The following is a 15584-nucleotide window of genomic DNA, read 5'->3' on the forward strand; positions in this document are numbered from 1 at the left end:
GGCGTTGATCATGAAACGGGTCTGGAGCATCCACGAGAAACCAGATTCAATATATGCTAGCCTTTGCAACGAAAAATATCTGAAGCAGCAACCTCTCTTTTCAGGAACTCCAACAACCCCATCTTCAATCAGTCCCCAATGGAGGCAACTAGCATCCCTCATTCCCACAATCAAACAACATCTTTTCTACAAAATCGGAGATGGCTTAACAACCCCTATTTAAGAAAACTGGATCCCTCAATTCGCTAGTTCGTTGGACCCAGCGAGCTGTTACCCAATCCAGACAGTCGTTGATCTCATTGATCCTTTCACTCACACTTGGAATCATGATAAACTAAACCTCCTGCCACCCCATATAACCCAACGAATCGTGAATATCCACCTACCCCAAACCAACTCCTTTGACGAAATCATCCGGCCTTTCACCAAATTTGGAAAATACACCACATCATCTGGATATCACTGCTTAAACAGCTTATCGGATCATTCCCACCTAAACCCTTTGCCACCAACTAAGTTTCTATGGACACTCCCATGTCCTCCAAAACTACAGCTTTTCTTGTGGAAAGCAATCAACGAAGGCCTTCCAACCTTCACTATTATAAATCATATCCACCTCACTGATACCAACATCTGTCCACAATGCAACTCTGATCCGGAATCTGCTGATCATATTCTTCTCCATTGTCAAGTGGCAGTGGCCTCATGGAACATTCTTCTCACAAGACTCCATACTCATTCGACCACATCCCAAAATCTTCCCAATTTTCCAAACCCTCAAATGACTATCACCCAAATTATACATCTGAAAACTCATCACTCGGTCAAAACAGCCTTCTGTTTCCTTTTCTGGTCCTTATGGATAGCTAGGAATGACTACACTTATCGACAAAAGCAACCAAATCCAGAGAACATTACCCAGATGGCTATCAGTCTGCAACAAGAATTCTCTTGGGCACAGGAGAACCTCCGTCCCGTGATACCTGGAATGCCAGCTCTTGCAAACCCAAGAAATGGAACACGAACGACTACAACAATCTACATAGGATGGCTCAAACCTAATCTAGATTGGATCAAGATCAACACTGACGGAGCAGCGCGAGGACACCCAGGAATAGCTGGAGCAGGTTTCATTTGTAGGGATGCTTCTGCTAACACCCTAGTAGTTGTATCACAACCACTAGGAATCACCACCGCCCTCACAGCTGAATCATGGGCAATGCTGATAGCGATCAGGACGTCAAAAGAACGAAGCTGGACAAAGGTTGAATTTGAAACTGATTCGGAAAACTTGCTTCGATTCCTAACCTCAGATGTCGATCCGCCTTGGTACATCTCAGAAATGATTTCTGAAACCAAACGAATCATGAGACAGATCCCCCACTGCACCGCAAAACACAACTACATGAAAGGCAATCAGGCAGCGGATGGATTGGCCAATCTGGCAGCAGACAACAACCAACTGGAGAACCTACAACTTTATTTTGGGACCATACAATCCCACCATGCATTAATCAAATTGTAATGGATGACTCTTTGGGTATCACCTACTCTCGTGTAATTGCTGCTTAATTTTAATAATATTTTTCATGCTTAAAAAAAAACTGACTTAACGCCTAAATGGATGGACAAAGGGACAGTTTTTAAATTTCGAAAAAAAACGGGACACATTTGTATTTCGGGTCCTAATGTGAGGGCATTTCTATTAATTTTCCTTTATTTTCCTTTATTTTCTTTTTTGCTTTTGCTAGGTATGGTGAATTTTTATCTAGCAAGGTTGTGATGGAAGCAACTCTGGAAGGTTGTCAAGAACGGTATCATTCCTGCTCTTCCGAATGGTTTTGATCTCTTAACCTCTGTTATGGTGAGTCTCTTTGTTTAGTACATGTAGATTGTTGTACAATCATGTCAATTAGATGCTGCAAAGTTGGTAACATATCCTAATTAACTTAATATCCGAAGCACTATGATCACCTCTAGAGGTGTAAATTGGGTTGTGTCAGTACGAGCACAGTCCAGCACAACACGCTAAAATTTGAGCCCAGCTCAGCCCAGCACGGCACAACACGTTAGTTAAATGGGACATGTTGTGTTTGACTAATTGGCACAGTAGCTCAGCACAGCATGCGGCACGGATTAGCACGTGGCACGTCAGATCACAACACGTTAAGAAAGCACGTCATAGTATACATAAAATACTACAAAACAAGGCACAATACATCACATTTTGTGTATATTTCACAAAAAAAACCTTTATTCTAGCCAATTATTGACATTTTACTGCCGTTATATTGACTTATTTTCATAATAACACATATATTACCTAAATATTTGGAAAACATTTATATTGGAAAATATAAAATAAATGTGCCTGGCACAGCACAGCACGGTACAACACGTTTATTTTTCTGGTACAACACGCATTCTAGCACGGCACAGCACGACATATCATAATTTCCGGCACAGCATGGCACATAGCACGCTAAGCACTTGATTTCATGGGCTCTGCTATTCACCATCATTTCCTGAAAAATAAAATTGTCTTTTGCTTTCAAAATGTAGGCTACCATTAATGCAGTCAGAATCCAACTTAACTTTAGTTTTGATGATGACGTCAAAATGAACTCTATGTGCTAGCTATTTGTCTATCTCTTCTTTCACATTTTCTTTGCACTTAATTGTCAAAATATCTACAAAGAGAGAATTCTGAACTGGATATCAGGTTAACCACAGATGTGTGGCGCAATGATACCGCGTCTGACTCTATTGTCAGAAGGTTACGCGTCTAATTCACATTAGGTCCGTGTTATTATACAAATACTATCAGATAAAAATTATTTACTGACCTTTGATTTCATGCTCCATACCTGCATTTTGGATACTATAGTAAATTGGCTAGCTGAAGAGTAAGAAGAGATGTGTTTAATGTCCAGAGCTAATCTTATATGCTGTGCCTATTCTGTTAATTATGTGGGGTTAAATACAAATGTTTGAGGTCATACTTATTGTACTGCAATCATTAGAAATTTTATGCTGAGGTTTATACAAAAGTAACAAAACTTACTCAAGTTCATGTTAGTTTTACTGTATTGCAAAGTTGACTCGATCTATTTTGTTATTTAAAAAACGTCCTAAGCAATCAGAAACCATGAAGTAGGTCTGCAAAATGACCAAACATGAGAAGTTCAGATATATTTTGCGTGGAAAGAAGCCATTTCCTCTTACATCCAGTGGGTTACTAAGCTTTATCATCAAGGGAAGAGGCAATGCAGATAAAGGATTTACAAAGGTTTGTTTTGCTATCTGACAACGAGGCTTGAAAATAAAAAAAAAAAGTTATAATCACAATAGATTCTTTTCAGTTTCGATTGACTTGATTATTGTTAATTAATTTTATTAATCCGCTATTTTTAACATTATCATTTTTAGTATTCTACTATTTTTAGTGCCTGTTTTCAAATTTTGAAACCAAAAAAACTACCAACACTAACTTTTGTCTGCAAAACATCTAGACACACTAACTTTTGTTTGAAAAACATCTAGACACGTGCAACGCATGGGCACAACAACTATTTAGGTAAGTTATCAAAGAGTATTTTTTTTTATTATAGATTAGGTCCCCTCCATCCATAGTCAGGACATTTGAATACATAGGAGCCCTCAAAACCAAATCTCCGGAGCCCTATAATATGATTCATTGATAAATGGAGTTTTTAATGTATCTTCAAAACCAATTCCCCCGCAAAATTGCATATGACGAAATCTTGGATGAGGCGGGATTTTTCACTATTTTTGCGTTTCCAAAGGAGTTCACATAAAAGAAACAAAAAGATAAAAAAAAGATAAAAATCCTGCCCTGCTAATGGGTACCACCAGCTACTTTTGTCTTGATGGGTTTTCATATCCCACATTAGCAGTTTACAAGTATAAATTATCTACAGTGGCAGTGGGACTTGTTTCGTTCAACAATAGATGCATACGGGTTCTGCTCATGAGATTCACAGGTCGAAGAACATCTTAATGTAGCTAAAGATCAAACTTAAAACCCGGAATTTACAAGTACAAATTATCTACAGTAAAACTTGTTTCAGTGAACAATGAGATGCACATGGGTTCCGCTGTGAGATTCATAGGTCAAAGAACATCTAACTGTAGCTAAAGCTCAAACTAACCATGTAATATAACCATGGGTGTCAAAAGTAAAGCAACAAACAAGGGAGATTATTCGTCTAAAAAGTAGCTGAAGCAAATTAGCAGCTCTTAGACATTAGTCGAATTCTTTCGAACTTAGAAATCTGAAAGGTCATCATCATCGTCAATAGAAAATAATAAAGGATACTGCAGGTAACTATACAAGATTCAATAATAACAAAGTTGCTGACAAACCTGCATCTAAGGAGAAGATAGAGCTTGCAAAAACTTAGTACCACATTGTTAAGAACTACAACAGGGAACGTCCCTGGAATGCCTCCACTTCGCTCAGTTAAAAAATTGACTGGACTTCTTACAAGATGAGGTTTAGATGCACTAACTGCAGGAAAAATCTACAACCCTGCACTCATTTCACATGAGTAACCTACTACTTAACTACAAACACTTTACAGAAAACACCCCCAATTGAGCTTGAAACAAAAGCCCCCCAAAAATGCACTCTACTTGTGGAAAAACAGACCCTTTTTCTTCCCTTTTCTTTTCTCAACAGCCTGCAAAATGAAGAGTATGTTCATATATACACTTTCCAATGAGCTGAGCAGAAGGCTGCAACGGGTTTCAACAAAAATAGAGATAGGTCATCAAATAAGAAGATGATGCCGCTTCAATTTATGTTATCATTGATATGAGACCAACAAAGTTAATTCTAGGGCTTCCATTTCTGCTACAATCTAAAAGATAAACTGTTCAAGTATGCTATGATTCTCAGGAGATTTGCCTAGTAAAATTCTTGGCCTCTGAAGTCCACTAAAATTGCTACCTGACTTCTGATATCTATGTAGTTTATACAGTAGTAAAATATATCACTAATAGAATCTTGCATACAGAAGCGCGAGAGCAAGAAAAATTACTAACATGGCCTTTATAGAATACTGTGATAGTATCATCACAATTTCAGCTAGAAGTAAGTTTAGAATAACAATACATTGCCTAAAGAACCCTAACAATGCAAAGGTAGTTTTTAAAAGACTACATCATACGAACGATATGTGCTGCATAGTGCATGGAATTACCACTTACAAACAAATGTTCAATTTTAAAAGTCAAAGTTATACCCTCATGATAAATAATCTCATCGTGAGCACAATGGTATCTCTTAACCTGCATAAAGAAAATTAAAGTGAGATTAAAGACAGACTTGGTGAACAAGAGGTGGGATGTTGTTCAACAATATATCTCAGAAATAAATATAGAATTACAAAACTTTAGAATGTTCGCTAAATTATTTCACAGCAAAACAGCTGCTTCGAAATATAAACATCTACACTCCGTAATGCGAGATCTAATTATTTAAGCTTCATAGAAGTGGTTAGTAGTTTTCCTAACAGATGTTTCATTCTCTTCATAGATATGGCCATAGAAGGGTAGTGAGGCTGCTAAGCTCTTCCACAAGTGACTGAGCATGAATAAAATAACAGATTGGGATTAATGTAGGCATAGGCTTGAATGATAGGGTATACTTGCAAAAAGGAGTGACATGGAGTTACAAATATTTATTCTTGGCAGACACCCCATATTTGAAGCAATCTCCTCCTGGTTTTTATTTTCTTCTCTAGCAACTAAGGTCTTCATATTGTCTACATAATGACCAATCAGTACTTACGCGCTACTATCTGTTGTTTTTAAAGGATGTTCAACCCCGCCAGCACCAGAAATCGAAAATGCTGTAGGACTTCCGTAGGGAATTGTAACCTGCAAAAGATGCAATGAAATAAGAAGATAGTTAATGCATTACCAGCATGGGAAGATTTGGGATAATGAACCTGAAGACAAATAATAGATATTGTATGCTAAGTTATGAAAACCGAGACAGTGACAGCATCAGTCTTTCAAAAGGTTCAGATAATCATGACTAGATCAACATAAAGGTGAAAAATCGTACAGCTGTGATCGGGAGAAACTTTTCTGTGACAACAACACCACGAGGTCCATTGCACTTGATACTGTAACCCTCTCTCTTAATGGCCAAAATAGCTGGCTCCCATATATCAAGATATCCGACCTGCATCAAGGAGAAAATATGGCATAGTTGCATTTAGTTACATGCTGCATGAGATTAAGTAACAACAGAATAACAATCTTTATACATGAAGCTGTCGTACCGCGACAGAAACTTCATACGAAGCATGTCCACTATGAAGGGTTTTCTCTATCTGTTCTTGCATATCAGGATCTGCAACCAACAGCAGAGAAAAGTTTAACTACAAGCAACTTGCTATTTGACTAAAAGCGCGAGCAGCTGGAACTAATAATTAAAACAGAAGGAATGCTCAAGAAATTCAGGCTAAGCTGGTATATATGGAACAAAAATTCCTAAAAGCACATTAGCATAAAAGGCAATTGGATTTCTATGTTGAAATAATCGCAACAGCAACAATACTCTCTTCGAACAAGCTACAAGTACAGATTTCATCTAGCATAATAAGATTCTGGAACAGATGTAGTTGAAAGACACTGCATTAATAAGCATGCTATGTAACATTTCTTGTGTGCTGACAGCATTTTCTGAAGTAAATGTAACAAATACCTCTTGCAGAGTTGTAACTAGGATCTTTAAAGCAGCATTTGGTGCACATTTCGAAACACGTATAGTTCATATTCAATACAAAGTTTTGGCTTTTAAAAAAATGCAATTAACGTATAATTCAAGTCAACTGGGTTCTTCCTGGTCCTGGTGGGATTAAAATAAATACAGATGGTTGTTCTTTTGGCAATCTAGGAAATACAAGTGCTGGGGAAAACTTAAGGAATCATTCGCTGCAATCCTAGCATAGGGTATTGTTTAAATATAGGTTGGTCGAGAATTTGATTCGCGTGACTCTGAACTTCTTCTTATGGCTTTCAATGGTAAGTTTCTGATGCCTGGTGTTTGAAAGTCCGATGAGATATTACACAAGTAGGCCTCAAAATGTCAACTTTCTCCACTCTCGAATTCATAGAAAACGTAATAGTTGTGTGGACTTTTTCGCTAAATATAGAGCTGATTCTTCCGGATAACAGTGGCGACAAGCTTCGCCAGGTGAAACCGCTACTCTAATTGGGAGAGATATGAATGGTCTTCCCAACTGTTGAATTAAATAGTCTCTTTGGAGGTTTTGGTTTTTGTTCCCTTCATTTTTCATGAAGTTCATGTTATTTCACACAAACAAAAATGAAAAAGGTGAAATGGGCAAACTTACCAAGGGCAATCTTTATTTGCTCATTTGCGAACACTTTTACGAGTTCACCCTGAAATATTACAAAAAATATTTTCTCAAACACAAGTAAAGGAACATAGGCATAACTTGTGTAAGCAGCCGTAAGGCCTGTGAAATTAGGTTCTTTCATGACAAAGAAAATTTTCTAACAAACTACAGATTTTACAGAACACACCCTCAATTTTTAGACAGTTCCCTGAACAAGATACCACTATAAACTATTTGTAGTGATGAAAACATGAAAACTGAAATCTCATATATTCTCTATTATCTTTGAATAGGGAGATTAGAAAGTACAGCTGAAATTGGTATCCTACTATGAAGCACGGACACTTCAAAACCGGTGACGTATCCGTGTCGGACACTTGGGGGTACGTATCGGCCACCCCATTTAAAGTGTCCCTTTTTATTAATTACGAAAAGGGTAGGGGATACTTCTCGGATACTCTAGAGGGGATACTTCTTATAGTATAAGATATATATATATATATTGCCAAATATTTATATACAGAATATGTTAAATATTTTTAGATATGTAATATATTCGTATTTATCAAAAATTATTTTATATACAGAATAAGTTAAATTTTAGAGATGCATTTGATCCACTAACCGGTGTGGGAGAACTTGAAATTGTAAATCTTTCACTTGACGAACCAGAACTAGAAACGGTGTTCTTTGATGAAGACAATATTGATGATTGATGGGTGAGCGAGAGTTTAGAGTTTAGAGTTTTTATCTATTTATTTTTTTAATATTCTAGATAGTATTTAAGAATTTTCTTATTTTATGTGATTCTTTTCACTATTAATAAATTAAATATTATTTAATGAATACACGTATCCCAACGTATCCCCATTTTTGGAAAATTTACGAATCCCCGTATCAGTATCCGTGCTTCATAGGTATCCTAACTTCTCGGTTACACTTTCATAAGCTATAGCTACCAAACTGAAATACAGACAAATCTCATCTTTCTGAAAATAGTTATGCTAACATGTTAACACAACTATTTGAGAAAATAAATACCTTGCGCTTTCTGTTGTCAAGAGGTTGGACATGTATTGCAAGGTAGGAATCCACATCATCAGCAGTGACCAGATAGTTAGGCTGCTTTGCACCTGTGGACAAATATTATTCAGACAAGGCCGAGGATGAGAAATAATCGAACAGGAGGGAGAAACAATCAGAGCAGAATCAGCAAAAAAGAAAAAGCTTAGTACCTTCAATATAGTGTACTGATCCATCTTCCCGATATCTGACCCACTGGTAAAGTTCAAACACAGGTCAAGACTCCAAACAACTTATGTTTGGAAGAGATACTTTGTTTCCACAATTTAGCAATATTTTTCAGAAACTAGAACTATTGTACACATGTACTGGAATTACTACTTCCAGAATACAGCATATAGACACGGGATTTAAGTCAAAAATAAGGTCAGACGGAGGCTACAGTAACCTACATTTGAAGTGTCCAGGTAACATCCCACCAATGGTAGTCTAATACCCTAATCTCCAATAAAATGAGAGTAAGAAATGCTAGCAATATTCAAAAGCTCAAAAATTACCTCAAAATTGCAGCTGGTTGTTCCATTAACAGAATAGCCACAAGCTTGAAGATCCCTACCCGGAAAAGCTTCACCTGAAATCTGGAGCCCTTCTATGCCAGGTAAAGGATCATCTTCAGCAGCTGCAAATTAGAATATGATTTAAGTAGTAGGCCCGGTGATCAAACTGACACTTAAAAGTAAAAGAAACTTACCTTCAGAAAATGAGGATGAAGGCTCCTCAAGCACTGCGGGTAAATAAGGAGAATATGAGGTGCCTGGATCATCATGTGTCGGTGTCATATAAGGAGAATTTCCAGAACTCCAATGAAGTGAAGGCTCTCGCCCACTATCAAGTCCAACAGCGTCCGGGTCGTCCATCCCACCACTACCAAGGTAGTCGTTATTAAAAGAAAGTTGTTTAGCAGCGTTTTCTTCACTGAAATGCTTATTACGGAAACCACCCTGGCTGATGTTCAGTGATACATCTTGGGTTGCAGGATTCCTGGAGTAAGATTAAACATCGAGGTGGTGACATTCATTAAAAGCAGTTGAACACAAGCCCGAACTATCACGTACATTTCCAACAAAGACGAGCATCTAACTATCAGTAAAGAACCTAAAAAAATTGTCGCAGCGCACCAGTGTTATCAAAAATCATTTCACTCATTTGTTAACAAAATTGAGTCCCAGTGTAAGAAGGCTCAGTTAATTCAGCATGCCAAATACTCCATAACTTACTGGCTATTCATGGTCCTAATTAACCAAATTGTAGGGGACGTCCTTCACAAATTCAACTCAGTAAAAGAAGCTTTGTAGATTACAAGGAGAGACTCATCTAACATGCTCTCATAGAAGAAAAGGGATCTTTGAAAAACAAATAATGAACTATGCTGATGTATGATGATTATTCTCTTAAACAGTACTGTGGACCTTCATTTGAGTAACTTCAGGCTAAATCTCTAGCTAATCAATCAAGAATTGCAAATATTTTTCTTTACAAATTGAAATCACATATATCAAACTGCTTATGAAACAGGTTTAGAACAGAAACCATTTATTCTCCTCCAGTCCTTACATGGTTTAAGCTTAAGATACCCCTTTTTGTGCTATTGACAGATGATACTCATTTCTTCTTCTATTTAAAACCATCAGATGTTCATAACAAAAAGCAAGACTACTAAGTGCATGACTGATTTCTATTTCAATACATGTCAATGTAACAAATCAAACAGCAACATAATTGTACTAGCAATTTATGTTTAATCATCTAGTCTTCAGTTCAAACTCACCTGCTTGTAGAAGGAAATGGCTGTCCCAAGTTATCAGGTTCCGGGCTTTTTGACCCATCACCAACAAAATCAGTTTGGTGTGTATGCTGCCCCAATGAGTTCCAATCTGTGGCTGCCTGAGCATTTGCCCGAGCTGAAATAGGCGTCTGACTATGAGAATATGCTGGCTGAGGCACCAGTTCAAGCCCATTTTTGTTCTGCTACGGAAATGTGAGAATTAACAGAAGTCATTTAAATATGGAGGAAGAAAATTACAGAAAGGCATGCCGTCATACTGATGTATTCAGCGCTGGACTCCTGGAAGGTGATTGTGCTTGTGATTGTGATTGTGGAGTAAAACTTGGGGGATTCAAAGACTCGGAACGCCATGGCGCCAACTGGTAATGAGATTCCTTTAACTTTGCCTGTGACATTTAGAAAACTACATATAAGTTTTGACACCTGTAAGAAATCGAGCAATTTCAATAGTAATTCTACACCTGACAGTAATGCTCCCCCAATATCCTTAGAAGATATTGAGTGCAGGTGCTTAATAGTTCAAAACTTTTGCCAGTGAGACAATCAAACCAGAATAACTAATAAATACAAATAAACAATTGCTAAAGTTTTTCTGATCTATGTAAATATACCTCTGTAAGAATGAGTTTCTCCTGCAGGTGTTTAAACAGAACCTGCAAGATGGAAGAAACTATTACATAGGCTAATCTAAACACAGCTATCTGACATCTATAAGCACAATAATTCTACGCATGTAGCTTTGTCCATCTTATTTTGATGAGAATATATATTCACTTTTACAGGCTCAAGTTTTGCACATTCGGAAATTGTGCCAGATTCCAGCCTTCAATAGACCGTTAAAACACCCAAAGGATTCCTGATGAAGCCACATCATTAATCATCTCAAAACTATTAGACACATCTTTTCTCCGTAAACCTGGACCCTTTCAGAAAAGGTCCATGTAAAAATTCAATAGCTTGATTTAGGCAATCGACAATTTGATCAAAGCGTAAATAGGTAACGACGGAAATAGTTCAAAGAGATAATCAAATGAAAACTAATCAAAGAAAGAAAAAAACTCCACTACAAAACTTAGAAATGCAGGAGCAGTTAACTCTATAATACATTAATTGCACATTAAAACCTTTAGGTTGCTGACAATGGATTGAGCATCAAGCACCGGCGGCTGCAGAGAATAATCTTCTAAAAGAGGTAACAAAGACGATATGAATATTGATCTTTCTTGTTGTGCTGCCTGAAAGAATCAAACCTCAGACAATTTGATTTAGAATGCAGCAGATACAGCTTTAATAAACAATGAAAACGAAGTTGACAAAGGCAAACTAGCAACAGTTATCAAAATCCATCAAACAAAACGATGTGAAACCAGATATTCCCGAAAAGGATTGATTACTTTTAACACACAATAGATGATAACCAAAATAGGTCACCGAAATTTCTTAAAAGGATTGATTTCTTAAAACATTCTACACGTGCATATCAAAATTGGAGAGCTCGTTTGCCTAGCATTTTCAGACACCACACCCAAAAACTCAAAGCTATGGCTTTTGTAAGGTATATGCAAACTTACACACACAAAACCATACCTTTAAACGAGCAAATAAAGGGTAAGTACCTGCAAAGCATATGTAAGGCGTATGTTTTCCTCAATTATGTCTTGTCTGTATGAGAGAGATTTTGATGCAGCATCAACAAGGTCTTGCTGTTGCTGATCAAATGCCTGGCAGTATGTGTTGAAACACAAGTTTCTCAGAGTTAGCTATAGAGGTAGAAAAAAGTAACAGAAGAAAGGGAAAGAGGAAATGTAAGAAACAGAAGCAGAATCTTACGCACCATACGCATATAAGCAATACGTTTCTCCAGAGCATATTTTTCATTACGTATTTGTGCTTCCTATTGAAGTGGCGATGAGTTATTCAATATGCAAGTCAATAAAGGCATCAATAAGTTGAAGTTATCAGGTAAATGACAACCATCCAGAAAAATGACAACAAACAGATGAGCCAGCATTACCCTAATCGAATATTCACCGAGATGTTTTCGCAACTGCAAAATCTCTTCTTCGTGCTCTCTAACCTTGAGAACAAGCTCCTGCAAAGAATAAATATGTTGGTCCATAACCTCTGATGCATACTCAAATCAACTGGTTCATACCAACAAAAGCGGTACCTTCTTCCATGGGCTGCTCTGACTATCCTGTTCAGAAACTGGAACCAGCCCTTGTCCAGACAGATTCATCTTGGAATCAAACTCTCTTTCTCGGAGGTACCTATTAGATTATAAAATTGTAACAAATCTGCTATGTAAATAATAATGTGAAAACTCTGGCACGGAATCAATTTGAAAGGTCATATCTAAAACCAATGAGTTAAAGGTGTCTTGTGTTCCCCTGGGAACTACCTGTTTGGAGAATAGGACCTTGGAGATGGTGAGGATAACTGACTTAGAGTACCATTCAACTTGTTGGATTCAGTGTAGTGCTGACTTTCACCAAAAGTATGTACAGCAGGATGCTCGTTTCTTGGCGCTCCATTTTGTTGCAGAACAAGAGCGCCCTGTGAACCAAGTACTGTCGCATTATCTGTCCATCTAACCCTATCGTCTTGATTCCTTGAGGTATTTTCTAATCGCTGTGCTTTGTAACTTCCCTGAACATGCTCATCCTGTAAACCATCCGATTGGAGTCTCGGAGAACTTGACTCATCTGATTTCTGCCGGAGCACAGTTTACCACAATGTATGATCAGAAGGTAAAACTAAAAAGGCTACATGGTGTTTGATGTTGAAAAAAAAAACAAATGAACAAGAAGAAAAACTGCCAAAAAATGAAAAAAAAAAAAAAAAAAAAAGAAAAAAAAAAAGAAGATTGAGTTTATTCTGGCACGTAATGTGCAGAAGCATTTCCCTTCCAGCAGAGTTTGAAATCCCTCTATATGGTTCTAATGTCAGTAGCCTTGCCTATATAGGTACCACTGTTTGGTAAATTATGAAATGTTAAGGTTCCAATCAAATGATTAGATCATTACGAAAACAAATATAACAAACTATTTATGAGGTGTCGCCAGTTCGCCAGTTAATACTTCAGAACCTCCCACTTCTATGATAAAATAGTGAATAGGTAAATTAACATACTAAAAGAAAGAAAGAAACATGTGCAGAGAAGTGTATTTTGAGAAAAATTTAAATTATTATCACAGGTTAGGGAAAACTGCATACAACAAAGGCAAAGACCATTAAGAAGTTCACGGATAACGAATTAGCGTGCTAAGTATACATATATTAGAACGATAGAAGTATGAGCGCTTACATATCTGTCAAGTTCCTGTGTTCTTTTCTGAAGCTCCGCCCGTAAGCAATTATTCTCTTCTACCTAGGAATATGTTTACAGACAATATGAGCCCCACCCTTTTTGAGCCAATAAAAAGGGAAGAAGTTGCAGAGAAGAAAAATGAAACAAAATAACCAAACAATATTGGCGCTATAAGTTACACCGAGAAGTGTGGCACTGGATGCATGTCAAGCATGTTGCCTCAAGAACCTCTGTAAAGACAGCTATAACATGCACTTTGGATCATTCAAATATTAGAAATGACTAATATCCTTATTTCAACTAATGTTATTGTGAGGGGATGTTTTTCTTCCGTCTCAGCAGTATTTCTTCGTAAAAATATCCAAGTATAAACCAGCGACCACTTGTACTTTTGTTTTTCTATCACACTCTATCTTTGGCACTGCTACTTGCACTACGAATAGCTCGTACTTAGCCATTTTAGATGGCCTCCACTTACCAGCTCTCTTACGTGTTAAAAAATTCTACCAAATTCCTAAAGTTATTGAACCTCAAAAACATATTCAATCACTTACAACTTAATGCCTAAAGCATGCTTGATAAGTAGTTTCAAATGTACCAATAGTTAAAAACATCCAAACCAAGATCTAGGGTACATGGATTTAATGGACGCCAAGATAAAACTCACCTAACATGGAAACGATTACATTTTAAGCCTAAATCATAGACAATTTCTACACATTTTATAACCTAATTCAATAAACTTACACAAAACCAATTCAAATAGGTAAAAGAAAAACAAAGAAATTTATCTAACCTGTTGTTTAATAGTAGTTTCAGCAGCTTCAACAGCTTTCATAACCTGAAATAGACTATTATCTTTAGGAGTAGATTCCTGGTGTTGATGACTATGAACACCTATTTCTGAAAACTTATCAACCAAATTCCCAATCCCACCGCTTTCCATATTAGAATTAGTATTCCATTGAGATCGAGTTTCTCTTATGTAATCTGATTCATTTCTGTAAGCTCCCATATCCAAATCCAACCACAAAAAACACACAAAATCACAACTATTACGTACCCAGTTCCATCAAAACTTAAATAAATCTAAAAATACTAGGAATTACGAAATTCACATAAGATTCTACGATGATCCAAAGAAACCCTAGAAATTTAAACAGTGTGGAGAGATTATTTAATAAGAAGAAACCCAAAAACAAAAGAAAAGAGAGTGAAAATGAGTATGATTTTTATTTTATTTTCCTTCTCTCTTCTGAGGGAAATGATAGATGTTTTTATGATTGGCCGATGAGGGTTAATCAATTTCTGGTAATTTACGGTTGGGGCCATTCGATTTATTTACGTGTTACTCTTTGATTTGATATAATCTACGTGTTGATTATGATGCTTATTAAAACGTAGGCACTAATGAAAAAGTAGGTGGTGTGACGCATACAGATCTTCCCATTCCCAGTGGCGGTGGCAGTAGATTTGCAATCCCAATTTTGGTTAAAAAGAATTATGGTACTTTAATAAGGCGTTTTTGGATACAATTCTGTTTCTAAAGTCCAGATATTTTTGCTTCACAAAAAATTGATTTTTTTGTTTTTAAAAGTTGTTCTGAAATTTCACACCCAAACTGACTTCTTGCCTTTTGATATATCCAAACGCGCTATAAGGCGAGGCTTACTCAAATTATTAGACGCCTACCATTAAAAGTTAAAAATTTACTTAGTGAGATACACTCTTAAATTTACACTATTATGGGAGATACTTCCTCTGTCCCTAAATAGGTGACATATTTATTTTTAAAATTTGACCTACTAATAAATGATCTATATCATTAAATAATGAGATAGTTTTAAAATTATTTTTTTAATTGATTATTGTTAATATAAGAAATATGTATAATTTGATTGACATGTTTATATTCGTCATAGAGATGTTTTAAAATGTTTTTCAATGGTATAAAGTTTACAAATATTCGTGATATAATTTGGACTCACACTTCTACTTTCACACTATC

General features: G+C 36.6%; 1 protein-coding gene across 4 annotated transcripts; it reads right to left on the bottom strand.

Annotated features, from left to right (window-relative positions):
- Positions 1-4230: 4230 nt before the first annotated feature.
- Positions 4231-14837, bottom strand: LOC113276437. Of its 4 annotated transcripts, none has more exons than XM_026526037.1 (21): positions 14373-14837; positions 13574-13636; positions 12668-12978; positions 12437-12536; positions 12281-12358; positions 12101-12160; positions 11883-11987; positions 11391-11501; positions 10878-10919; positions 10524-10652; positions 10249-10445; positions 9172-9461; positions 8978-9099; positions 8633-8675; positions 8439-8530; positions 7392-7440; positions 6315-6385; positions 6095-6214; positions 5816-5904; positions 5268-5313; positions 4231-4703 (listed from the first exon to the last, which is right to left on the bottom strand). In XM_026526037.1, exons 1-21 carry the CDS (start codon positions 14589-14591, stop codon positions 4653-4655), a joined length of 2388 nt encoding a protein of 795 aa, XP_026381822.1. In that variant the 5' UTR covers positions 14592-14837; the 3' UTR covers positions 4231-4652. The 4 variants fall into 4 exon arrangements, with proteins under 4 accessions (XP_026381822.1, XP_026381821.1, XP_026381824.1 ...); XM_026526036.1 differs by having other exon boundaries at positions 10249-10448; XM_026526039.1 differs by lacking the exon at positions 11391-11501.
- Between the last annotated feature and the right edge of the window lie 747 nt (positions 14838-15584).

Source organism: Papaver somniferum, chromosome 4 (genome assembly GCF_003573695.1).
Source record: "Papaver somniferum cultivar HN1 chromosome 4, ASM357369v1, whole genome shotgun sequence".
Taxonomy (NCBI): Eukaryota; Viridiplantae; Streptophyta; class Magnoliopsida; order Ranunculales; family Papaveraceae; genus Papaver; species Papaver somniferum.

What these genes read in the sequence shown, in the direction of transcription:
- LOC113276437 (XM_026526036.1), bottom strand. Translation starts at nt 14,591, where the DNA reads ATGGGAGCTTACAGAAATGAATCAGATTACATAAGAGAAACTCGATCT. An exon ending in CGTATGAAGTTTCTGTCGCG is followed by an intron (nt 6,215 to 6,314) that starts GTACGACAGCTT and finishes TCCTTGATGCAG; the next exon opens with GTCGGATATCTTGATATATG. An exon ending in TGAGATTATTTATCATGAGG is followed by an intron (nt 4,704 to 5,267) that starts GTATAACTTTGA and finishes TTCATTTTGCAG; the next exon opens with GCTGTTGAGAAAAGAAAAGG.